The sequence below is a fragment of the Alligator mississippiensis genome, chromosome 1 (genome assembly GCF_030867095.1).
Source record: "Alligator mississippiensis isolate rAllMis1 chromosome 1, rAllMis1, whole genome shotgun sequence".
NCBI classification, from domain to species: Eukaryota; Metazoa; Chordata; order Crocodylia; family Alligatoridae; genus Alligator; species Alligator mississippiensis.
In genome coordinates this window covers 447,309,644-447,328,105 of record NC_081824.1, presented here as the reverse complement: position 1 = coordinate 447,328,105, position 18,462 = coordinate 447,309,644, and the positions used below count along the sequence as shown (strand labels likewise).

The 18,462-nt window shown below is 44.7% G+C and overlaps 1 protein-coding gene across 8 annotated transcripts in view; it reads left to right on the top strand.

The window, feature by feature from the left end:
- The window catches only part of AMOTL1 (angiomotin like 1), a 167,987-nt gene that overhangs the window by 119,237 nt on the left and 30,288 nt on the right, over window positions 1-18,462 (top strand). For all 8 annotated transcript variants that reach the window (XM_019483640.2, XM_019483639.2, XM_019483642.2 and 5 more), the window contains 2 exons: window positions 6,555-6,699; window positions 8,543-8,632. In XM_019483640.2, the coding sequence (XP_019339185.1) occupies window positions 6,555-6,699; window positions 8,543-8,632 (235 nt within the window). The remainder of the gene's footprint in view (window positions 1-6,554; window positions 6,700-8,542; window positions 8,633-18,462) is intronic.

The following is an 18,462-nucleotide window of genomic DNA, read 5'->3' as shown; positions in this document are numbered from 1 at the left end:
CATCCAGCCCATGGGACTCCCCATAGGTCCAGAAATGTGGTAGCAGGGGAGTAGTGCCAATCAACACCACTGTCACTTCCCTGCTGCCAAGCTTCCAAGCCCCATACACCTGGATCAGCCCTGATGGGGCCATTCCCATGCAGCTAGATCAGACCCAGTCAGACTGTTCCCATGCAGCACTGCACTGGGGCCAGGACTGCATTCCAGATTGGTCCCATGGACCGGATCCCACCTGTGGACTGATTTAGCATCACTTATCCAGCCTGTGGGACAAAAAGGTTGGGCACCACTGTTATAGTGCATCAAAGAGTAACAGATTAACACAGGAAGATGGTAGTGTGAATAGAGCACAGTTTCCACCTCTTCCACAGGTTTTCAGTATGGACTTAGGTTAGTCACTTCAGTTTTCTGTGCCTGCATTGTGTTCTGATCTGGAAAATGGGAGCACCAATTGGAAATGAAATCCTGGTATGATATTATAGTTAAGGGGAGTGATAAAGTTCTTGGCTGTATCCAGAAGGGAGTATTGATTGATAGTAGGGAGAAGGGGGGTTATCTCCCCTGTTTGTGGAATTGACAGTTGTGATCCAGTCATGATGTCTGAACTTTAAAATGGATGTTGCATAATTGGAGAGGATTCAGACAAGAACTACAAGAGCGATCCAAGGTCTGGAATACCTGCCTCTCAGTGAGGGTCTTGGAGAAGGTCGTTTTATTTATCTGGTCAGAGAGAATGCTGAGAGATGTCTTGGATGTGGTCTATGACCTGTTGAGAAAATTCCTGAAAATAAAGGGGTCGGACTCAATGATCTATTGAGGTCCCTTCCGACCCTAACATCTATGAAAGGACTGATTAATCTGGCAGTGGGCATAGCAGGACCCAGTATCTGGAAGCTGAAATTAGGTGAGAAATAAGGGACAAACTTTCAACAAAGAAAGTGTCAGGACAATTTTGACTACAATGTGCTGGCTTCTCCATTGTTTGAAGACTAAATGCAGATGGAATATCTTTCTAAAAGCTATGCCTTCAAACAGCCCGAATGTTTGGGGCTGATTGAATTGCTGAGTGAACTCTTTTGGCTTATGTTATAGATTCATAGATGTTAGGGACCTCACGAGATTATCAGGTCCAGCCCCCCTGCACTTGGGCAGGAAAGACGGCTGGGGTCAGATGACACCAGCAAGATGCACATTGTTATTTTTTTTAAATCTCCAGGGTAGGTGATTGTACCACCTCTGGGGGAAGTCTGTTCCAGACCATAGGCACTCAAATCATAAAGACATTTTTCATATATCCGATCTGAAGCGATCTTCAGGCAGTTTGTGTCCATAGTTTCTTATCTTCCCTTGAGGTGCCTTGGTGAATAGATGCTCCCCCAGGCCCTGACCTATGCCCCTTCTATACTTACAGGCTGCCACCAAGTCCCCTCTAAGTTTTCTCTTCTCCAGGCTGAGCAATCCCAAGTCCCTCAGTCTCTCCTTGTATGGCCTGCTCTCCCGACCTCTAATTATGCATGTGGCCCTCCTTTGTACTCTCTCAAGCTTCTCCACATTCCTCCTGAACTGTGGCACCCAGAACTGAACGCAGTACTCCAGCTGCGGTCTCACCAAGGCCAAGTAAAGTGGAAGGATGATATCCTTAGTCTTGCTTGAGATGCACCGGTAGATGCATGCCAGTATTTGATTCACTTTGCCAGCTACAGCAGCACATTGGTGGCTCATGTTTATTCTGTGGTCTATCATGACTCCCAGGTCTCTTTCAGTTGTGGTGCTGGCGAGTGTAACACTGCCGAGCCTGTAAGCGTGTTGGGGATTATTTCTCCCCAAATGGAGCACTTTACATTTCTCCATGTTAAACATTATCAGGTTTTGATCCACCCACCTTGCAATCCTGTCCAGGTCAACCTGTCCTCGAGCGTGACTGCATTCTCCCATAATTTGTTGTCATCCATGAACTTTGCCAGTATGCTTTTAACATCCGAATCCAAATCATTGATGAATATGTTGAAAAATACTGGTCTGAGTACTAAACCCTGAGGGCCACCACTGGTCACCTTCCACCTTGTTGACTCAGTTCCATCTATTAATACACTCGGGGTCCTACCTCAGAGCCAGTTACCTAGCCACTGAACCATAAAGTAGTTGAGGCCGCAATTTCCCAATTTTACCATGAGGACATCATGGGAGACTAAATCAAAGGCTTTTTTGAAATCCAAATATATGACATCAACCTTATCTCCCTTATCTAGGTGGTGAGTTACCTGATCGTAGAAGGAAATGAAGTTGGTCAAGCATGACCTGCGTGCAGCGAAGCCATGTGGGCTGTCCTGTAGAATAATGCCTTCTCTTAGCCTTCCAATAATGACTACTTTGATAATTTTTTCCAGGGATTGAGGTCAAACTGATTGGCCTGTAATTCTCTGGGTCCTCTTTGCTCCCTTTCTTGAAGATAGGCACTGGGACCTTTCCTGAGTGCCACGAGTCCTCAAATACCTTTGCCATAGGTCACATGATGATGTTGGCCATTTCTTTCAGCACTTTCAGCTGTAGTTCTTCCAGTCCTGCTGACTTGTAGATATCCAGCCTCTCTAGATGTTCTTCCACAAGATCTTCACCAACTACGAGAGGATGATCACCCCTACCTTGATCATCTTGTAGCCTGTCAAGCAGGCTAGCACCCTTGGGCTGATGGACTACCAACATGAAGTATTTGTTTAGGAGTTTGGTTTTCTCCTGAGTGTTGGTTATCAGCTGTCCCATTTTGCTTAGCAGGGGCCCTATGTTTCCCTTATTTTTTCTCTGACTTCCTACATATCTAAAGAAGGACTTTTTATTGGCCTTGATTCCTGTTGCCAATTTGATTTCAGTTTCTTCCTTTACTTTTCTTATCCACTCCCTACACGTGTGGGCTATTGTTATGTACTCCTCCTTGGTGGTAATTCCTGACTTCCATCATTATAAACTCCTATTTTCGATTTCAGGAGGTCAGTGACTTCCCTACTGAGCCAAAGGGGTCTCCCAGCCCTTTTGCTGCCTTTCTTATGAAAAGGAATGGATTTCCTTTGTGCTTCAAGGATTGCATCCTTGAAGAACAACCACTCTTTTTGGACTCCCTTCCCCATTGGACAGTGGTTCCACAGGGCCTTGCCACCTAGTCTCCTAAGCTTGTGGAAGTCAGCTTTCTTAAAATCAAGGATTTCTACCCTAATGATGATTTCCAAGTCTTACAGTAGATGGAGAAAGTGATCATCTCATGGTCACTGGCACCTAGCTTCCCTTCAATCCTCAGGTTGCTCACTAGATTATCCCCTTTGACCAGAACCAAATCCAGGAGTACCTTACTCCTGGCTGGCCTGTAGACTTCTTGAGTCAGATAGAGCTCGTCAATGCCAGCGAGGAAGCTTTACAAACGATCAGATGGCAGAAGCCAGGCTCTATGATCATAATAGGTTTTTCTGGCCTTAAAATCTCTGAATCTATGACTTTCTATTACTTCACTGTCATGCGTGGAAAACACTTTTATAAGTTCAGAGCACTTCTGGGTGGTAAGTGTTATGATGAAGCAAAAGCCAACTAAGTAAAAAGTATGATTTTGCATAAGTATCCTGGAAAACTTGCAAAAAAGAGGCTTTCTCATGAGGTTTTAAAAAGTTCAGTCATTTTTGTTTTTCATCTCCTGTAAAGCGGCCAAGTTTGGACACAATCTCATGAGAAAAGCTGTTTTGGACAGGATGGGAAAGATTCAGGTTGGACAAGGATTCTTTGGGGACAGAGGGTAAGGAATCATATTTGAGTCTGTTTGCTTGTTGTTGTTGGGAAAGAAAGAGCTGGCCAGTTCTCCATTTGTGTATAGGAAAGAGCATAAAATAAAATCTCTTCCCATGCCAGGTGGTTTTCGTGTAACAACAAAGTACTGGCATGATTTCTGCAAAGTTACTTTAAACATGCTTTCTTCTGTGGTCAGAATGTTACTGCTGTCTTGTTCTATGTCAGCTGGGCTAGGAGGAAAGTCCACCTTCCACGATGAGATTAGCTAAAAAATACTGCTGCTTCCCGGAGCCCTTGCTTTTAAAACCAAAATAAGATGTTAGGACGATAATTTGAGGTAGGACTAGAAAAGTGTTTCAGAACATACCAACTCACAGAGGGCATCTACGGGAGACGCTTACTGCAGTTGCCTAATTAGCTCCACAGTAAAGCGTTACCATCTACATGTACGGAGCTATTAGATTGAAGTAAACTAATTAACTTCACCGGAAGTTAGTACTGCCTGACACAAGTACCATCTTACAGGGAGTTATTTACTCTGCTGCAACACACTTATAGCCTCCCACTCTAGCACCCTTGTGCCCCATCCAGCCCCTCTGCATCACACTGAGCCAGGGTGAAGCAGCTCCAGGCTGGCAGGCTGACCCCCCCTGAGCCCCCTGCCAGCCAGGGGCTGCACTGCCCCAGCTCAATGTGCTGCAGTCCCAGGTGCACATGTAAATGCTGCTTCCGGGAGCACTAAAGTCCAGCATGAACTGTGCCAGAGTTTATTTCATCACACTAATTTCACATGTGATGCACCCACTGTGTAGAAAGGTCATTGTTTTCTTTATGCTACGTAAGATTGAGTGTCACTTGAGAAGCAATGGACAGGAGGTCATTTTTTGTTAGCAAAGAGCATTTTTAAAAATCTGACCACTTAGGATGATGATGTTTTTACCTGTGTAAAACACATAACACTTGGTAAATGATCAGGAAAGCTGAATACATAGTGTGATGCTTGGCAAGTTTGGGGCCTGAACTAAGTTGGATCTCCTTTGTTTCCAATAGGAGATATTCCATTGACTTCCATCAGCTTTGGATCAGTCCCATTATTTACCGTACTACTTTCCGTCATAAAGATTTGTACATCTTGAGCATCTGAATAAACTGAAAACTGAAAGTCTGTGGAAATGGCTGAGTTTCTCCTACTTCACTCCATATCAGAACTCTGCCAAGTTTCACATCACGCACTGTTCTAAATATTCCCAAACTTCATGGCAAATCTGGATGATGAAGCATGAGTCTGTGTTGGTTTCACATGGTTTCAGGTCATCTGGCAAATATTTTTCATTACTGTGATACCAGCTGGGTTTCTACTTTTCCAGTGCTGCAGTTGGCAGCAATAAGTCCAATAGCCACATCCTCCCTACAGGGTTCTCATGCCTGCATGAAGTCTATTGTAAGCAGAGGTGGACTCAGATCCAGTGCCCAGAAATCATGAGTCAGGCCTAAAATGTCATGAGGCTGGCTTAAAAATCATGAGATTTAAAAAAGGAATACTGTCGTCTTGGTATTTGTTTACTGGTTTTTACAGCTACCTTTAGGCTTTCCTTAACAAGTGTGAGGACTGGAAACATAGGGTCCAATCCTGAGTTGGTGTAAGTCAGTGTGGTACCATTATTTTCAGTAAAGCTATGACAGGACACAGGCTAAAGCTCCGGTTGTTACTTTTATTTATTTGCAGAGACAGGTAGTTAGACATGCTAGTCTGAAGTCTGGCAGAAGGCAGAGTAGAGGTGCATCTTATAGGCTAACTGAATCAGAGATGCATAAGCTTTCATGAGCAAGAGCTCACTTCACTTAGTATCTGATGAAGTGAGCTCTTGCTCATGAAAGCTTATGCACCTTTGATTTAGTTAGTCTATAAAGTTCATATCCATCATGCCGCCTTTTTATAGATTTCTCTTATCCCTGGACTCTACAAGCTCGTTATCATAGCTGAAAACCACACCCTGCACTTAACTTTCCTGGTGCCACCCTTGTGTCCAGCCTGGGATCTAAGTTTGTAATATAAGTCTCTCTTTTTAATAGTCTACATACCAAATCTAGGCATCCAGGAGTTGGGGAAAGTTTGGATTTGAATCCCATTTTCAAAGTGAAGAGTGTTGAAACTTTGGGGGTGGGTTTTGGGGTTTTTTTGCTAAGTGCAATTCTGTTCTCACTTATACTGGAGTAGCTCCTTTGAAAGCGATGGATTATAGTGGTGTAAAGGTGATCACAGTTGGTTTACCTGGGGACTTGGTGTTTACAGCTGAGTTTTTCATCTGGGAATCATCTTTCATGGTCAGGTAATAAGCCTTGCCTCTTCAAGCCCTTTCTAAGATAAAATGCTGTCCACCCTATTTCCTTAATACCTTTCCTCCCAGGGCAGTTTTCAAGTGAAGGCCTTTGTTGTTGAAGAAACGGAAGGTGAAGGAGAAGGTGAAGTTGTTATGTCACACTAATCTCCACTTTGACTTTGTTCAGAAGCATTTGACTGAGTACTGCGTTATGCTGTTGTAGCAGGATGTTTTCAGCGTGGGTGGGGAGTTGATTGCTCGTTGCAGTAGGAATGTTCAAACATGCACAGGGATCAGCTTTGTCATCTGTCTATGAGAAGTCTTATTATAGAATCGTATGCTTATGTGAAACTTGGAACGCTCGTCGGCCCTGACACACAAAACCCCCTTTGAAATGTTCCAAAGCGAATGTCAGAATGATATGCATTCCTGCCTTGCTTTAATGAGAGGTCTCTCTCCTTTCAGTTTGAAATAGAAATTCAAAGGATTGCAGAAGCCTATGAGGGCCTGGTCAAGACCACCACTAAGAGAGAGTCTCTGGACAAGGCTATGAGAAACAAGCTCGAAGGAGAAATTAGGAGACTTCATGATTTCAACAGGGATCTCCGTGGTATGTGAAGCTCCTTAAGCTGTTTTCACCCCAAGTGACATGTTCTTATCTCTCCAAAATTATCAGGCTCCACGTCACCAGCCGCAGGCTTTGGACAAACAGTTTCCTGAGTGTTCTAGGTAAACCCCTTGAGAAATCCACCTCTTTTCTTTGGTAAGGGACAAAACTACCATTGTCCCCCTGGGTACAAACATACATGAAAAACAGCTTTAAGCAAAAGTTTTTTGTTTTAGCCCTTAAAATACTAATTTAGTCCCAGGATCACCAATGTGTAAATCCAAGCTATCTACAAGGAGCTCAACAATAAGCTGTAGCATAGCATAACATAATATTGAAGTGCTTTATAGTTACAAAGGGAGGGGAGTCATTCTCAAAGGGCTTCCCTTTGAGTATGGGAAATTAGGAGGCACTTTTTTGCATGCAAATGGAAGTGCAAATTGTAGACTACTCAGTGAATGTGCGTAGATTCTTCTCCAGTGGACACCCTTTAAAAGGTGGGGCCATGTTTGTACACAATACAGAAGGGAAGCTGGCAAGCTTTATTGGAGGTAAAGAGTTATATTACCCCTAAGGCCAAGGGAGTGAAGGCAGTGTAGACTGATCAGTGCCTGATTGAGAGTGAAAGGCACCATAGGCATGTGTAGAGGGAGTCATGGTTCCAGGCAGAGCTTTGGCTACATCAATAGCTGCTGCTCTTCATGAGTGAAGGTCTTTCCGTGGTGACATACAGAGCTGCTGGCCACAGCACAACTGCCTTTGACCTTAGACTGTGAGTCACCCCTGTGCAAACCCCTAGCACAGTGCCTGTGCACTATTTCATGATCTCATTATACCTAAAGCAGGGGATATAAGCATTGAGTCCTTGCTAGCTGTCTCCATGGAGCTGACTTTTACATACAAACCACAAGGAACTTGTCCATGCTGCAGTGGTGGCAGGTCCTAGTGAGGATGCCCATGCCCTGCCCACCCATGCCTGCTGACATGCTCCAGACCTGAGAGCTTGCCTGGGAGGCTGGTCTGGGCTCTTCTCCAGTGACCTCTCTCAGTCCTGTCAAAGACGGAGGGTCTAAGAGCAGGCACAGAGGGACAAGCCTGGAGCAGTCTCAGTGGCATGTGTTCAGGCTTGGAGCATGCTTTTGAGCACAGGTGGGCAGGGTGGTCTTCAATGGGACTCACTGAGGCTGTCATATAGGCAAGCCAGAGAAATCGTATGCTGCAGTTCATGGCACGTTTTGTGCTCAGGTCCATCATATTTCCTGGATTGTTAATGTTGGCCTCATCTCCTGAAGCTAGAGAGGCTCAAACGGGAAATGGTGTGCAGGTTTTAACAGTAAGGGTAGCAAATGGTTGGAACAGATTACCAAGGGGATGAGGTGGGTTCTTCATCACTCAGCATCTTTAAATCAAGTTCTGGGATAGATTCTTAGTCAGCCATAAGTTACTAGGTTTGTTGCAGAGTGAAACACTATTTGCATTATGTAGGAGATGAAACTATTATTATTAATCCTGTTTATTATAACAGTTCTTAAAGGCCAACCAAGAAAGGAGCCCTGTTGTGCTATAAACTAGAAGATCTAATTATCTCCTCTGGACTGAAAAATCTATGAAGGCATGAATTCTGCCAACCAATAAACAACTTGTTACCAACTAGAAAAAAAGGCTGTTCTTCTGGAGTGTGGGGTCTCATCCTCTACTCATATATACTTCAGCCTCCTCCATTTTAATATCTCCCTTCTCAGGTTCTATTTATAGCATACCACTGGCACGCATCTTATTTTCTTGGTTGGCCTATAATTTTATATACATATATTTATACTTAAAAGTATTTCCTGTTTATATGCAGAACGACTTGAGACTGCCAATAGGCAGCTAGCCAGCAGAGAATTTGATGGGCATGAAGATAAGGCAACAGAGGGCCTTTATGCCTTTCAGAGTGAGTACTGCATTCATCTGTTCTGAAGATATGGATTTAAGCTGGAGTAGAGGCTGCTTAGCTATCATTTTTATTGCCTTTGTGGTTTGGTTTTACTCAGTTAATTTGTCATGTAACCCTACGTAAACTACAGATTGGACTGCATAGAATGTTTTTCTTCTGAACAGCGGGAGTTCATGGTAACAAGAGTTAGCTTATTTTGTATAAATATTTATTTTATAACGTAAAGTGTTGCTTGCAGGGTAGTTTCTTGGGAGACATACATTTTGGCAAAGCCAAGTTTTTCAGCTGGGCTGAATCCAAAGTAACCTCCACTGACTTTATTGGGTTTACTCTGAATTGATGCCAAAGTGAATGAGAGAAGAATCTGCCCCCTTTTCATGAGGGACCAGAGAGACAACAATCCTACAGTTTCTCATGATATCAGGAGCATCCACTTCCTGCAAGTAAGAAAAGCAGTAGCCCTGGGCTCAGGCTCATTGGTATTTTAGAAATTAAAGGACCTCTAAATAGTCTTAATATTCCAATAACTCCTATCTATAATTTAGCCTGTGGATATGTGATTACTGTTATATGTTACTAATAACATTAGGCCTTATTGAAAGTAAATCACGTACCACACCACCCTGCAGATCTATTCAAAACCAATCCTCTACTAGGACCTTGGCCAGGGAGATATCAAACAAAAATATCCTTCTCACAAAAGAGTTTGGGCCAGATCCAGAAAAGCATTTAGGCTTAGTTGTAGTTCATGTGTGTAAGTCAAAGTGAGCCATCCACAAACTGAGGAGGTGCCAGAGGGGCCATACAAGCCTAAATTGTCACTGGTACGTTTACTTAGGTGCTGAAAATTCTGCTACATGCCACAACTGCCACCATCTTGGCTGGGCTGAATGTCTCTGTCCCTTATTGTCTGTCTCATGCCATTTGGGATTCACACACTACAGGGACTTGGGCAAACCTCCCAAGTTCATACAGATTGCAGCAGATTTTGCAGTAGGAGTTAAGCTGATTTCTCTTACTTCTGAGAACACTCATTAGTCCAGCTTTAGGTTCCTAAGGCTCTTTTCAGTATAAAATGGAAGCACCTAACCTAGGAAGCTAAGTGATTTGAATCACTTTGTATGACTTAAGTGCCTAATTTCTACCTAAGTCCCATTTAGATGTCTGTAGGGTGATTCAGAGCTTGTTCGACAGAAGACCTCAGACAGAGCTTCCTAGTGGTTGCTTAGGTATCCCCAAGCTCAGCATGCTATGTGTTGTGATCCCCATTCTGGGTAACTGAACCCACCTTATTCACTGTATGGGGAACTTGGGCATTTGGCAATTCCACTTTGAGAGCTGGGTGCTTAAGTGTCTTTTGGATAAAATCCTAACATGAAAGGAGTGTACTTTATGTACTTAATGAAAGCTTGCTAGGAGGCAGAGAGACTCTCATATGACCATGAATTCCACAAAGTTAAAAATATTTAAGCAGAAATTTATCTGCAAAATGACATTTTATGGTTTCAGGTATATTCCCTTTCCATGGCTTCTGTATCAAATTGGACAAGTTTACAAGGCCAGAGAAGCAGGCGGAAGGGAAGCAGTTAGCAGATCCTTCACTCCTATAAAACACCTTCACTTAGCTGATGTCAGTGGAGCAATGCTGATTGACACCAGCTGCAGATCTGACTTAGGGTCCCCATCCACTGGCCCAGGAAACACCACTTTGGACTTGAAAAGTGTACTTCATTCTTTCTGGCTTGTGCAACATCATCAGTAACAAAGATGCCACTATAGGAAATCACTGATAATTTGGTTGTTGATGCATAAAGTAAAAGAGAGTCTTATTCTTCCATTGCTGTGCTAGCTCTTCAGTGTTAACTAGTATCAGCAGTAAGTTTTGCTCTGAATATAGGAAGTAAATCTGTTGTACAGGTTGTATAAAAGTATGAGATCTCTAAAAATTCCCATTTGTATATAGGTTTCTCTACCCTTTGGGCAATTTCAAGCAGGGCCAGTTTGCCCCAGTGCAGATGGCATCTTACAATGACTGCCTTACTACATCACGGGTTTGTACCTATACAGCTATACTCATGGCAGGGCAGTTGGTAGCTAGCATTTCTAGTACAGATAGGGCCATAGTGTCTTGTCTGACAAAAACTCTGCTTCAAAACATGCTTTTACTGGCACATTCCTGGCAATAATGATGTAACCATGTGCTGCACACTCTGTATATAACTGATATCAACTCACAGCTTAAGGACAAATATAGCTATTTGAGATCATATCACATAAAATGGCATGGATGCTTGGAGTGTCCTCTGGTCTGTGCTGAGAGCTAAATGTTGCTACTATGATGGAAAGTGTTCCTAAAATAGAGACGAGGGGTTCAGAATTCTGTTTTACTATTTATGTTTTCTGGGCAGCCACGGCTTGTAGAATAAATAGCTTTATGATAGTGTTGATCAACATGCTTAAGATCCCTGAAGCATTTAGATTTTTCCAGATGTACTGGAAATCCCCTTGGCTAGTCAGGTTTAGTAGGAACTGCCAGTGTCTTTACATGTGCTCTGGGAGTGGGGGTGAGGGGGCACTTTAATTAAAGCAGCTCTCTGGGGCCACTGTAATTAAAGTGCCCATAGTGTCTTGTATATTCAGTGTCCTCCACTTCAAAATGGTGGCGGGGGCACTTTAATTAAAGTTTGATGACCTTTAATTAAAGTGCCCTGCCACCATCTTGAAGCGCCAGGACGCTGAATACACAAGATGCCAAGGCTGCCGGATTAACCTAATTAGCAGATTTGAGCAGACTCAATTAATCGAGTCTGCTCTGACACGCTGCAATTACTGTGCATCAGAGCAGGTATCCCATATGTCTACAGGCACCTTATGTGACTGTGACTGCTGACCAGGTGTTTTTGTGAGTTCTTCCTCCAGGACAGAAGGCAGTCACATTGGTGAACCATTGCAAGTGAGGCTCAGTGGTTTGCAGGCTTAGTTTGAGCACCCTTTTGCAAAGTGATGTAGCCCAAAAACTGAAAGTACTTTATATCTGGGAGGTTAAATTCTAGCCCGATAACCCTCAGCACCGCTTCATTTACCCCTAGATCTTGTTATTTATTTAGATTTAAGGAATAATTTTTTAAATCTTTGGCATGCTCTTGGTGCCGTAGCACAGTGTTGTCAACTCTTGTGATTTTATCATGTCTCATGATACTTTGTGGTTTTCTTAGAGTAGCAGCTGCCGGAGTCAGGTTATTACCAAGCATCTCAGATATCATGAAGCAAATAAAAGTAATTTTCTAGCCATCCTGAGTGGGAAGAACAGTTTGAAAGAACCTTAAACATCCAAACACCAGAAGATGAATAAAGAAAGCCAGCATATATTATTTACTAAATGTTATTATGTTCAAGCTAAACTCATGATTTTGGGGGTCTGAGCTCATGGATTTTAAATCTTCCTCATGGATAATACTGTAAACACAGTATTATTTTCCAATAATACAACTGCAGTAAAACCCCTGCAGCACTGAAACAATCATTCAAATAGGAACTCCTATAGTGCAGGATACGCTAAGATCACTTCACCTACCAGCTGTTTAACAATGCACCACGCTTCTAAACAGAAATTGAAGCAAGAGGTAAAAAAAAATACGCCCGTTCTTTTTGTAGTAATAACACCAGAGTGATAGTGTCTACCTCAAAGTACTAGGGACACAAATGAGTGGTAGGGGATGTGCTGTGATGAAAAATGTCATGATTTTGCCTGGCAGAAGGCAGGGTAGATTTGAACCTTATAGATTAACTCGTAAAATAGGAGGCACCCCACTTATTAGTTCTTCTCCCTTATTAGTTCTTATTTGTTTGTATAAAGATTGGTCATTGGATAGAGGTACATTTTAAGGAGGGACCTTAAAGCAATTTACCCAACATGGCTCAGGTAGTCTGTGGTGAAAAAGGGAATGAAACCTAGGTTTCTTGCATCTAAATTTAGCATGCTACCATCGGATTATCCTTCCTTTCATTTTCCAAGAGACTATAAATGGCCAAATTCTGCTGTAGGGTATGCTCTAGGGCTAAGTACAGATATTCAAAAAGCCTGAGCCTGAATTGATTCAATCTTTGCAGGTTAGTTTGACCTGTGTAGATTGAACCGAGAAGTAAGTGAACAGACATTCACCTTTGATTTTGGAAATGCAGCCATACACCTGCCGTGGCTCAGGCTGAAGCCGGTGAGTGCTAGAATGAGCCCTCCCTTTCCTTTGGCAGTGGCCAGAAGGCTGGAGGGAAACTGAGTTGGAGGGGCAGGGGGCATGGCCAGGCCTTGGCAGGCTTCTGAGTGTGATTGGGGAGGGGTTTAAATCTCCATCCTGGCCTGTAGGTCCCTAGCCAGGGCGTGCCTGGAGGGAGAAAGGTGAAGTAGCCCCTGCCAGGTTTATCCCAGGGGGGAAGGACATGGCCAGACACTGCCTCCCCCCTCTCCCATTGGCATGGAGACTCCAACTGGGGTCTGCTGAGCTTTCCCCCCACTGGCCACTTGTGCGGGGAGGGGTGTGGCTGGATCCGTCCCGGGCAGCAGCCTCAGGCGAAGGGGAGGGAGGGGTATTAAACCCCCTCGGGTGCTACCTAGGCTGGCTCCAGCCATGGCCCCCACTGCACAGGCAGCCAGGTGGGGTGAAGAGGAAGCCAGACAGAAACATTAACAGCTTCCATGCTGAATCAGAAGTACTCACTTCTGGATGTTTTCTCAGTCACATCTATTTTTCAACAAGTGCAGGGTTTCATTCTGTCTCAATTCTCTTTGCTTCCAGCTGCTAATTCTAAATACATTGCCTTGGGACCTTGTCTTTCTGGAGCATTAATTCCTGTAGCCATTTAATCTTTCATCAGTCTTGTAGTCCCTGACATGGCAAGCTTTCTGATGAGCTTTGTCACATGCATACCAGTTGTAATTGAAACTGCAGGAGGAATTAAGGGAGGTGAAATGTAATTACCTCTGTTGGAATTCAGCCAGGACACAGGGGTTAAACCTGCTGCTCTTGTGAAATGTGTCCTGGATCTTTAGTATCTGATTTTCAAACTCCTAGGAGTCAGGATGGCCGTGCGCGCAACGGCCTTCCTTCTGGGGATATGTAGTCACTGCGACTTTGTGTGGAGATCCACAAATTGCACCGGGCCCTGACCAGCAGCCCCAACAGGAGGGTTATGGAAGGAATATGACCCTCATATGGCCCTCATATGGCTGAACTTTCCTCATGTGTAGAAGCAGGCATGAATTAGCCCCAATAAAAGGAGAGCCCCACAAACAGAAGCATGGCTGTTCCTCACCCATTCCATGCACGGACTCCTCTTACCTCACCGCACTCCTCCAGTGGGCTCCTTAACTTGACCCCCTCCAACTGTCCTAGCTAAAGTCTTGGCGTCTATACTGTTGTCATGTTCCCTCTCACTGTGAGTTACACCTGCCTAAATGAACAAAAGTAAATGCTGGATTTCTCAGCGTTACTTTGCTACATCGAGCCACTCAGAGCGCTGGACTTTATGATCCAAAGGTCCTGCCTTAAAGTGACCGGTTGGCCTAGGCACACAGCCTAGCAGTGGGGGTTGAGAAGGTCATCCTGCTGCTCTCAGTACTCTACCTCCTGGGCCACGTCCTCATGAACGTGGATGTTTGTTTCCCTGGAGACAAGAAGCAGCGGTGCACCTTGTGCCACTATTGCTTGTCCTCGGGGAATGCCCATGCCCTCTGATGCACGGCAGGTTAGCTTGTGTGGGGTAGGGGAGACTGGGGCCAGCAACTGTGCTGGCCCTAGCAGCCTTACCTGGGGCTCGGGGGGCCTCAGGGAGCTGCAGCTGCGGTGCTCCTGCAGCTGGGAGCCTGGCTGTCAGCCAAAGTGGTACTCCGGCAGGCCAGATTCCAGTTTTGGGTGGCATATGTTGCTGCCACATGCAGTGCCTCTCTTTTTTTAGGGCACAGGGTTTTTTGACCCCAGGATCTCTTGGGGGTTAAACAATGCCCCCCCTGCCCCCCCCCCCCTCCCCGCCCCTGGTGTGTTGCAAGATAGCAGCATGGGGAACACCTGCACGTGTGGTGTGTAGCACCGCAGATGGGTCTACAGTGCCACATACTGCACGTCTGCGCTCATCTGGACATAGCCCAGGAGGATATTCAAGCTTTTCAGTCTCTGGACCTGGCAACCTGGCCCTATTCACTTAGGGGGAAAAAACTCATTTAAAGCCTTGTTCTGGGCTTAACAGGTTCTGATGAGTGAAAAACTTGTGTGGTGCTTTAAAAACTTGCAGACATAGGTTTTTGGAGCAGGTGAAACAATCATGTTTGAATTGCAGCATCTTCTAATGGGCAGTTCGGGTTTGTTAATACTGTATTCATCCCACCTCTCTCTGCACCCCCTTTTAGTACTGACACTCTGGCATGCAAGTTTCAGCATCCAAGTGGCCCTTTTTGCCCCTGTGACCCTTTGATCCCATCAGTTTGTGAAGGTCAGACCCTGTGAACTGGCCAGATCCAGGCTGGAGCTCGATGGCAGATCTTTTTACCCAACACATTCTGCTGAATTAGTCACTCCATGAAGAGACTGGCAACAGATGCAGCATTGGATTCCAGTGCCTGTAGATTCCTCGGGACAAAGCTCCTCAGGGAGTTTGCCATGTCAAGGACTGGAAAACCGATGAAAGGCTAAATACGTGCCTCAGATTTCACGTAAGAAAGACAAGGTCATGATATGGTATCTTCAGAATTAATAGCCCGTAAGTACAGAGCAATAAACCAGAACTAAGCACCACATTAGTGTAAACAAAATTGGATTGTGAAAACACTGCAGGGAAATCTAGATCAATGGTTTCAGCAGAACCTTTGGGGCAAGTTATGTTCTCAGTTACATGACTTGATTTCAGTGAATTCTAGAGGAAGCAAAAATGTTTTGAAGGCTTCACTTGGTATGATTTTGCAGCTGGTAGTTTGACATAAAGGAGAGCAAAAGTCCTGGATACATTGACGGAATCTCTAAATTATTTGTATTTATTAACCATCAGGTATACCTAATAAATGATGGATAGTGCAAGCATGGTAAATGTGCATACACTATTAAATGATTCTAGGCAAATACAAGCATGTTACAAATAGTATTTTTTTTATAGTTGGTTACAAACATCTGTATTATGTATTAGAAATGGTCGTAAGCAACCTATTGACATATTGTACTCTCTGACTGTTAACTAACTATTTATTTAAAATGTATTGATCATTTATTACCTATTTATAAGCTATATATGCATAAAACTTTAATAAACAGGTGCCTCATTTTGTTCCTGGGTTGATCAGATTTAGGGTAAAAATTTTGCCATGATATACAGTCCCAATGTAAGTCAAGGTAGTGTTTGGTTCAAGCTCCTGAAAATAAATCTTGAAAACAAACTACTTTGTTTTCTTACCTTTGGATTGTGGATCAAATCCACAGTGAATGTATCTTTCTGTACAGTGTTTCTAAGCAGAGCCAACAACAGTGGCCTGCTGATCGAATTATATTTTATCACAACCCAGAATTATGTGTTTGGGAAACACTTTAACTGTTCACTGAAGTCTGACCATTGCAATCAGGGAATTAGAGATCTCTGTGATTCTAACATTGGGGTAGGTAAAATATGGCCCGCAGGTTGGATCCGACCCACTAGGCAATTTTCATCTGGTGTGCATGCGGGTTCCTACCAATTCAGTGTATCCAGCCTGGTCCCAGGCTGCCCCTGCTGTGCTTGCACGAGGCTGAGCCCTGCTCACTCCCCCAGGAGCAGCACATACTGCGTTCCCACTCTTGCCCATGGAACAGCCCTGACTCCAGCCCTGCAAGTAGGAAAGCACTGGTGGGTGGGAGGAGTGGCAGTGGTGGGTGGGCAGGGGAGGGAGGTGGGGACAGCGGATGGGCAGGAAGGTAGGCCTGCATGATGGAGCTGGTGGCCTGGTCACGTGCAGTCCTGGGGCTCACTGGGACCACGCACCACTGTGGGGCTCCAACTGCTGCTGCTGTTGGCAGCAACGGCTATGTGCAGTGGGAGAGATGTGTTTGTAGGTGGGTCACACACACACCCCACCACACACACACACGCGCACACACACACACACACACACACACACACACACACACACCCCAGTCACCCTCTCACTCTACAAACCCCACAACCCCCCCACACACACCCACAGTCCCCCACAAACCTCATGCCCACCCACACATCCCTACAAACACACCCCCACTAGTTCCCCATACTCCCCACACTCTCCCCCACAGCACACATACATCCACATATGCACCCACATCCCTCCACATGCCCCCATACCCACATACCCACAACCTCCCCTACACCCCCCCCACACACACACACACACACAACCCCCCAAAAACCCCATACCCCCCACAGCCCTCCAACCCCCGCCCCAATATACAAGAATAAGATTTCATTTTGAGCTATAATGCAATCATCTCTATATACATGATACAACACACACAAATCAGGACAAAAATATTTTTTGAAATAAAATTAAAATTTATTGTAGATATTTGATTTTTAGTATATAATTTGGGGTTTTTTTTCTGGTTCCAAGATGGCAAACCCCCTTCCCAAGAGCAATACTTCTAGGGGCGAGGGGAGGGATGTCCGGTGGCAAAGGTCAGGTGTTAGGGACAGGACTTCCAGTCCCAACCTGGCGACCAGGGGGCAGGGCACCTGTCAAGGGGTGAGGCTACCCATGTGGCCAGCCCTCAACAGTTCACCAAAACTAATTAAGTGGCCCTCCAGCCGAAATAATTGTCCACCCCTGTTCTAACGGGAACCATTAACAATAGCAGGATGTGGACCTGTTTGAATAACAGCTCATTAGCTTGTTAGATAATAAACACATTATAAACAGGCAAAAGACACCTCCTTTGGAGGCATAGCTGAGGGCTGTGCAAAACAGTTGTTGCGATTCAGTTTCAGCAGTTTCGGAGGACAGTGATTCATTTCATTGTTTTGAATCACTCTTTATTTTGTTTTGGCCAAATCTTTGGCCTCTGAATCTCTTTTGAACGGGCTTGAAGGGAAGTTTTGCACAGCCCTACCCAGTCAGGAGGGTCTTGGGGCCCCAGCAGGGAGCAGGACAGGGCCGTGGGTGGCTCGTCTGGGGGAGGGAGAGGGCCACTGCCCTCTGTGCAGGCAAAGAGATGCCTGTGTGGATCTCTGATCCCTGTTACGCTGAGTCGTGGGTCAGGGAAGCAGCACAGAGTGACAAACAAGCCTGCTGGTCCCTGGTGCATGTCATGGCTCTGCAGGGAGTAGAGATTTGTGTTGGGGTCTCCTCACCACTGCTGCCTGCCCTGTGCAGTCCCACATTGCCGCCGCCAACCCTCCCCGTATGTTGTCATGTACCCACCCAAAAGCAGGATTGATTCTGAGGTTCACAGCATGTCATACATAGATATTTTCCTGAATTTTCATTGATTAATATAATATTTGGCCTCTATTTGTAGCTAATGTTAAACTACGTTCAGTTTTATCATTTTTATATTTGTATGAACTGTGTTCAGAGTCTTTCAGGTAGCACTTATCAACTTACCATGTTTGGGCAGGTTTGGATTATTTACCAGACCTTTTCATTTCTAGGAAAGTTAAAGCTCTTTGTAGGTTCGTGCTGGCGGTGTCACCCTGTCCTGTTCTTCTGGCTAGCATTTCAAAAACTGAAGCCCTTATAAATCTAGGTAGGATACTTGTACTCTCTTAATTTGTGTTGTTGCTTTGAAATACCAGTAGCAGCCAGAATTTGCATACAGTGGCTGTAAAAGAAGATATGTTTAAAT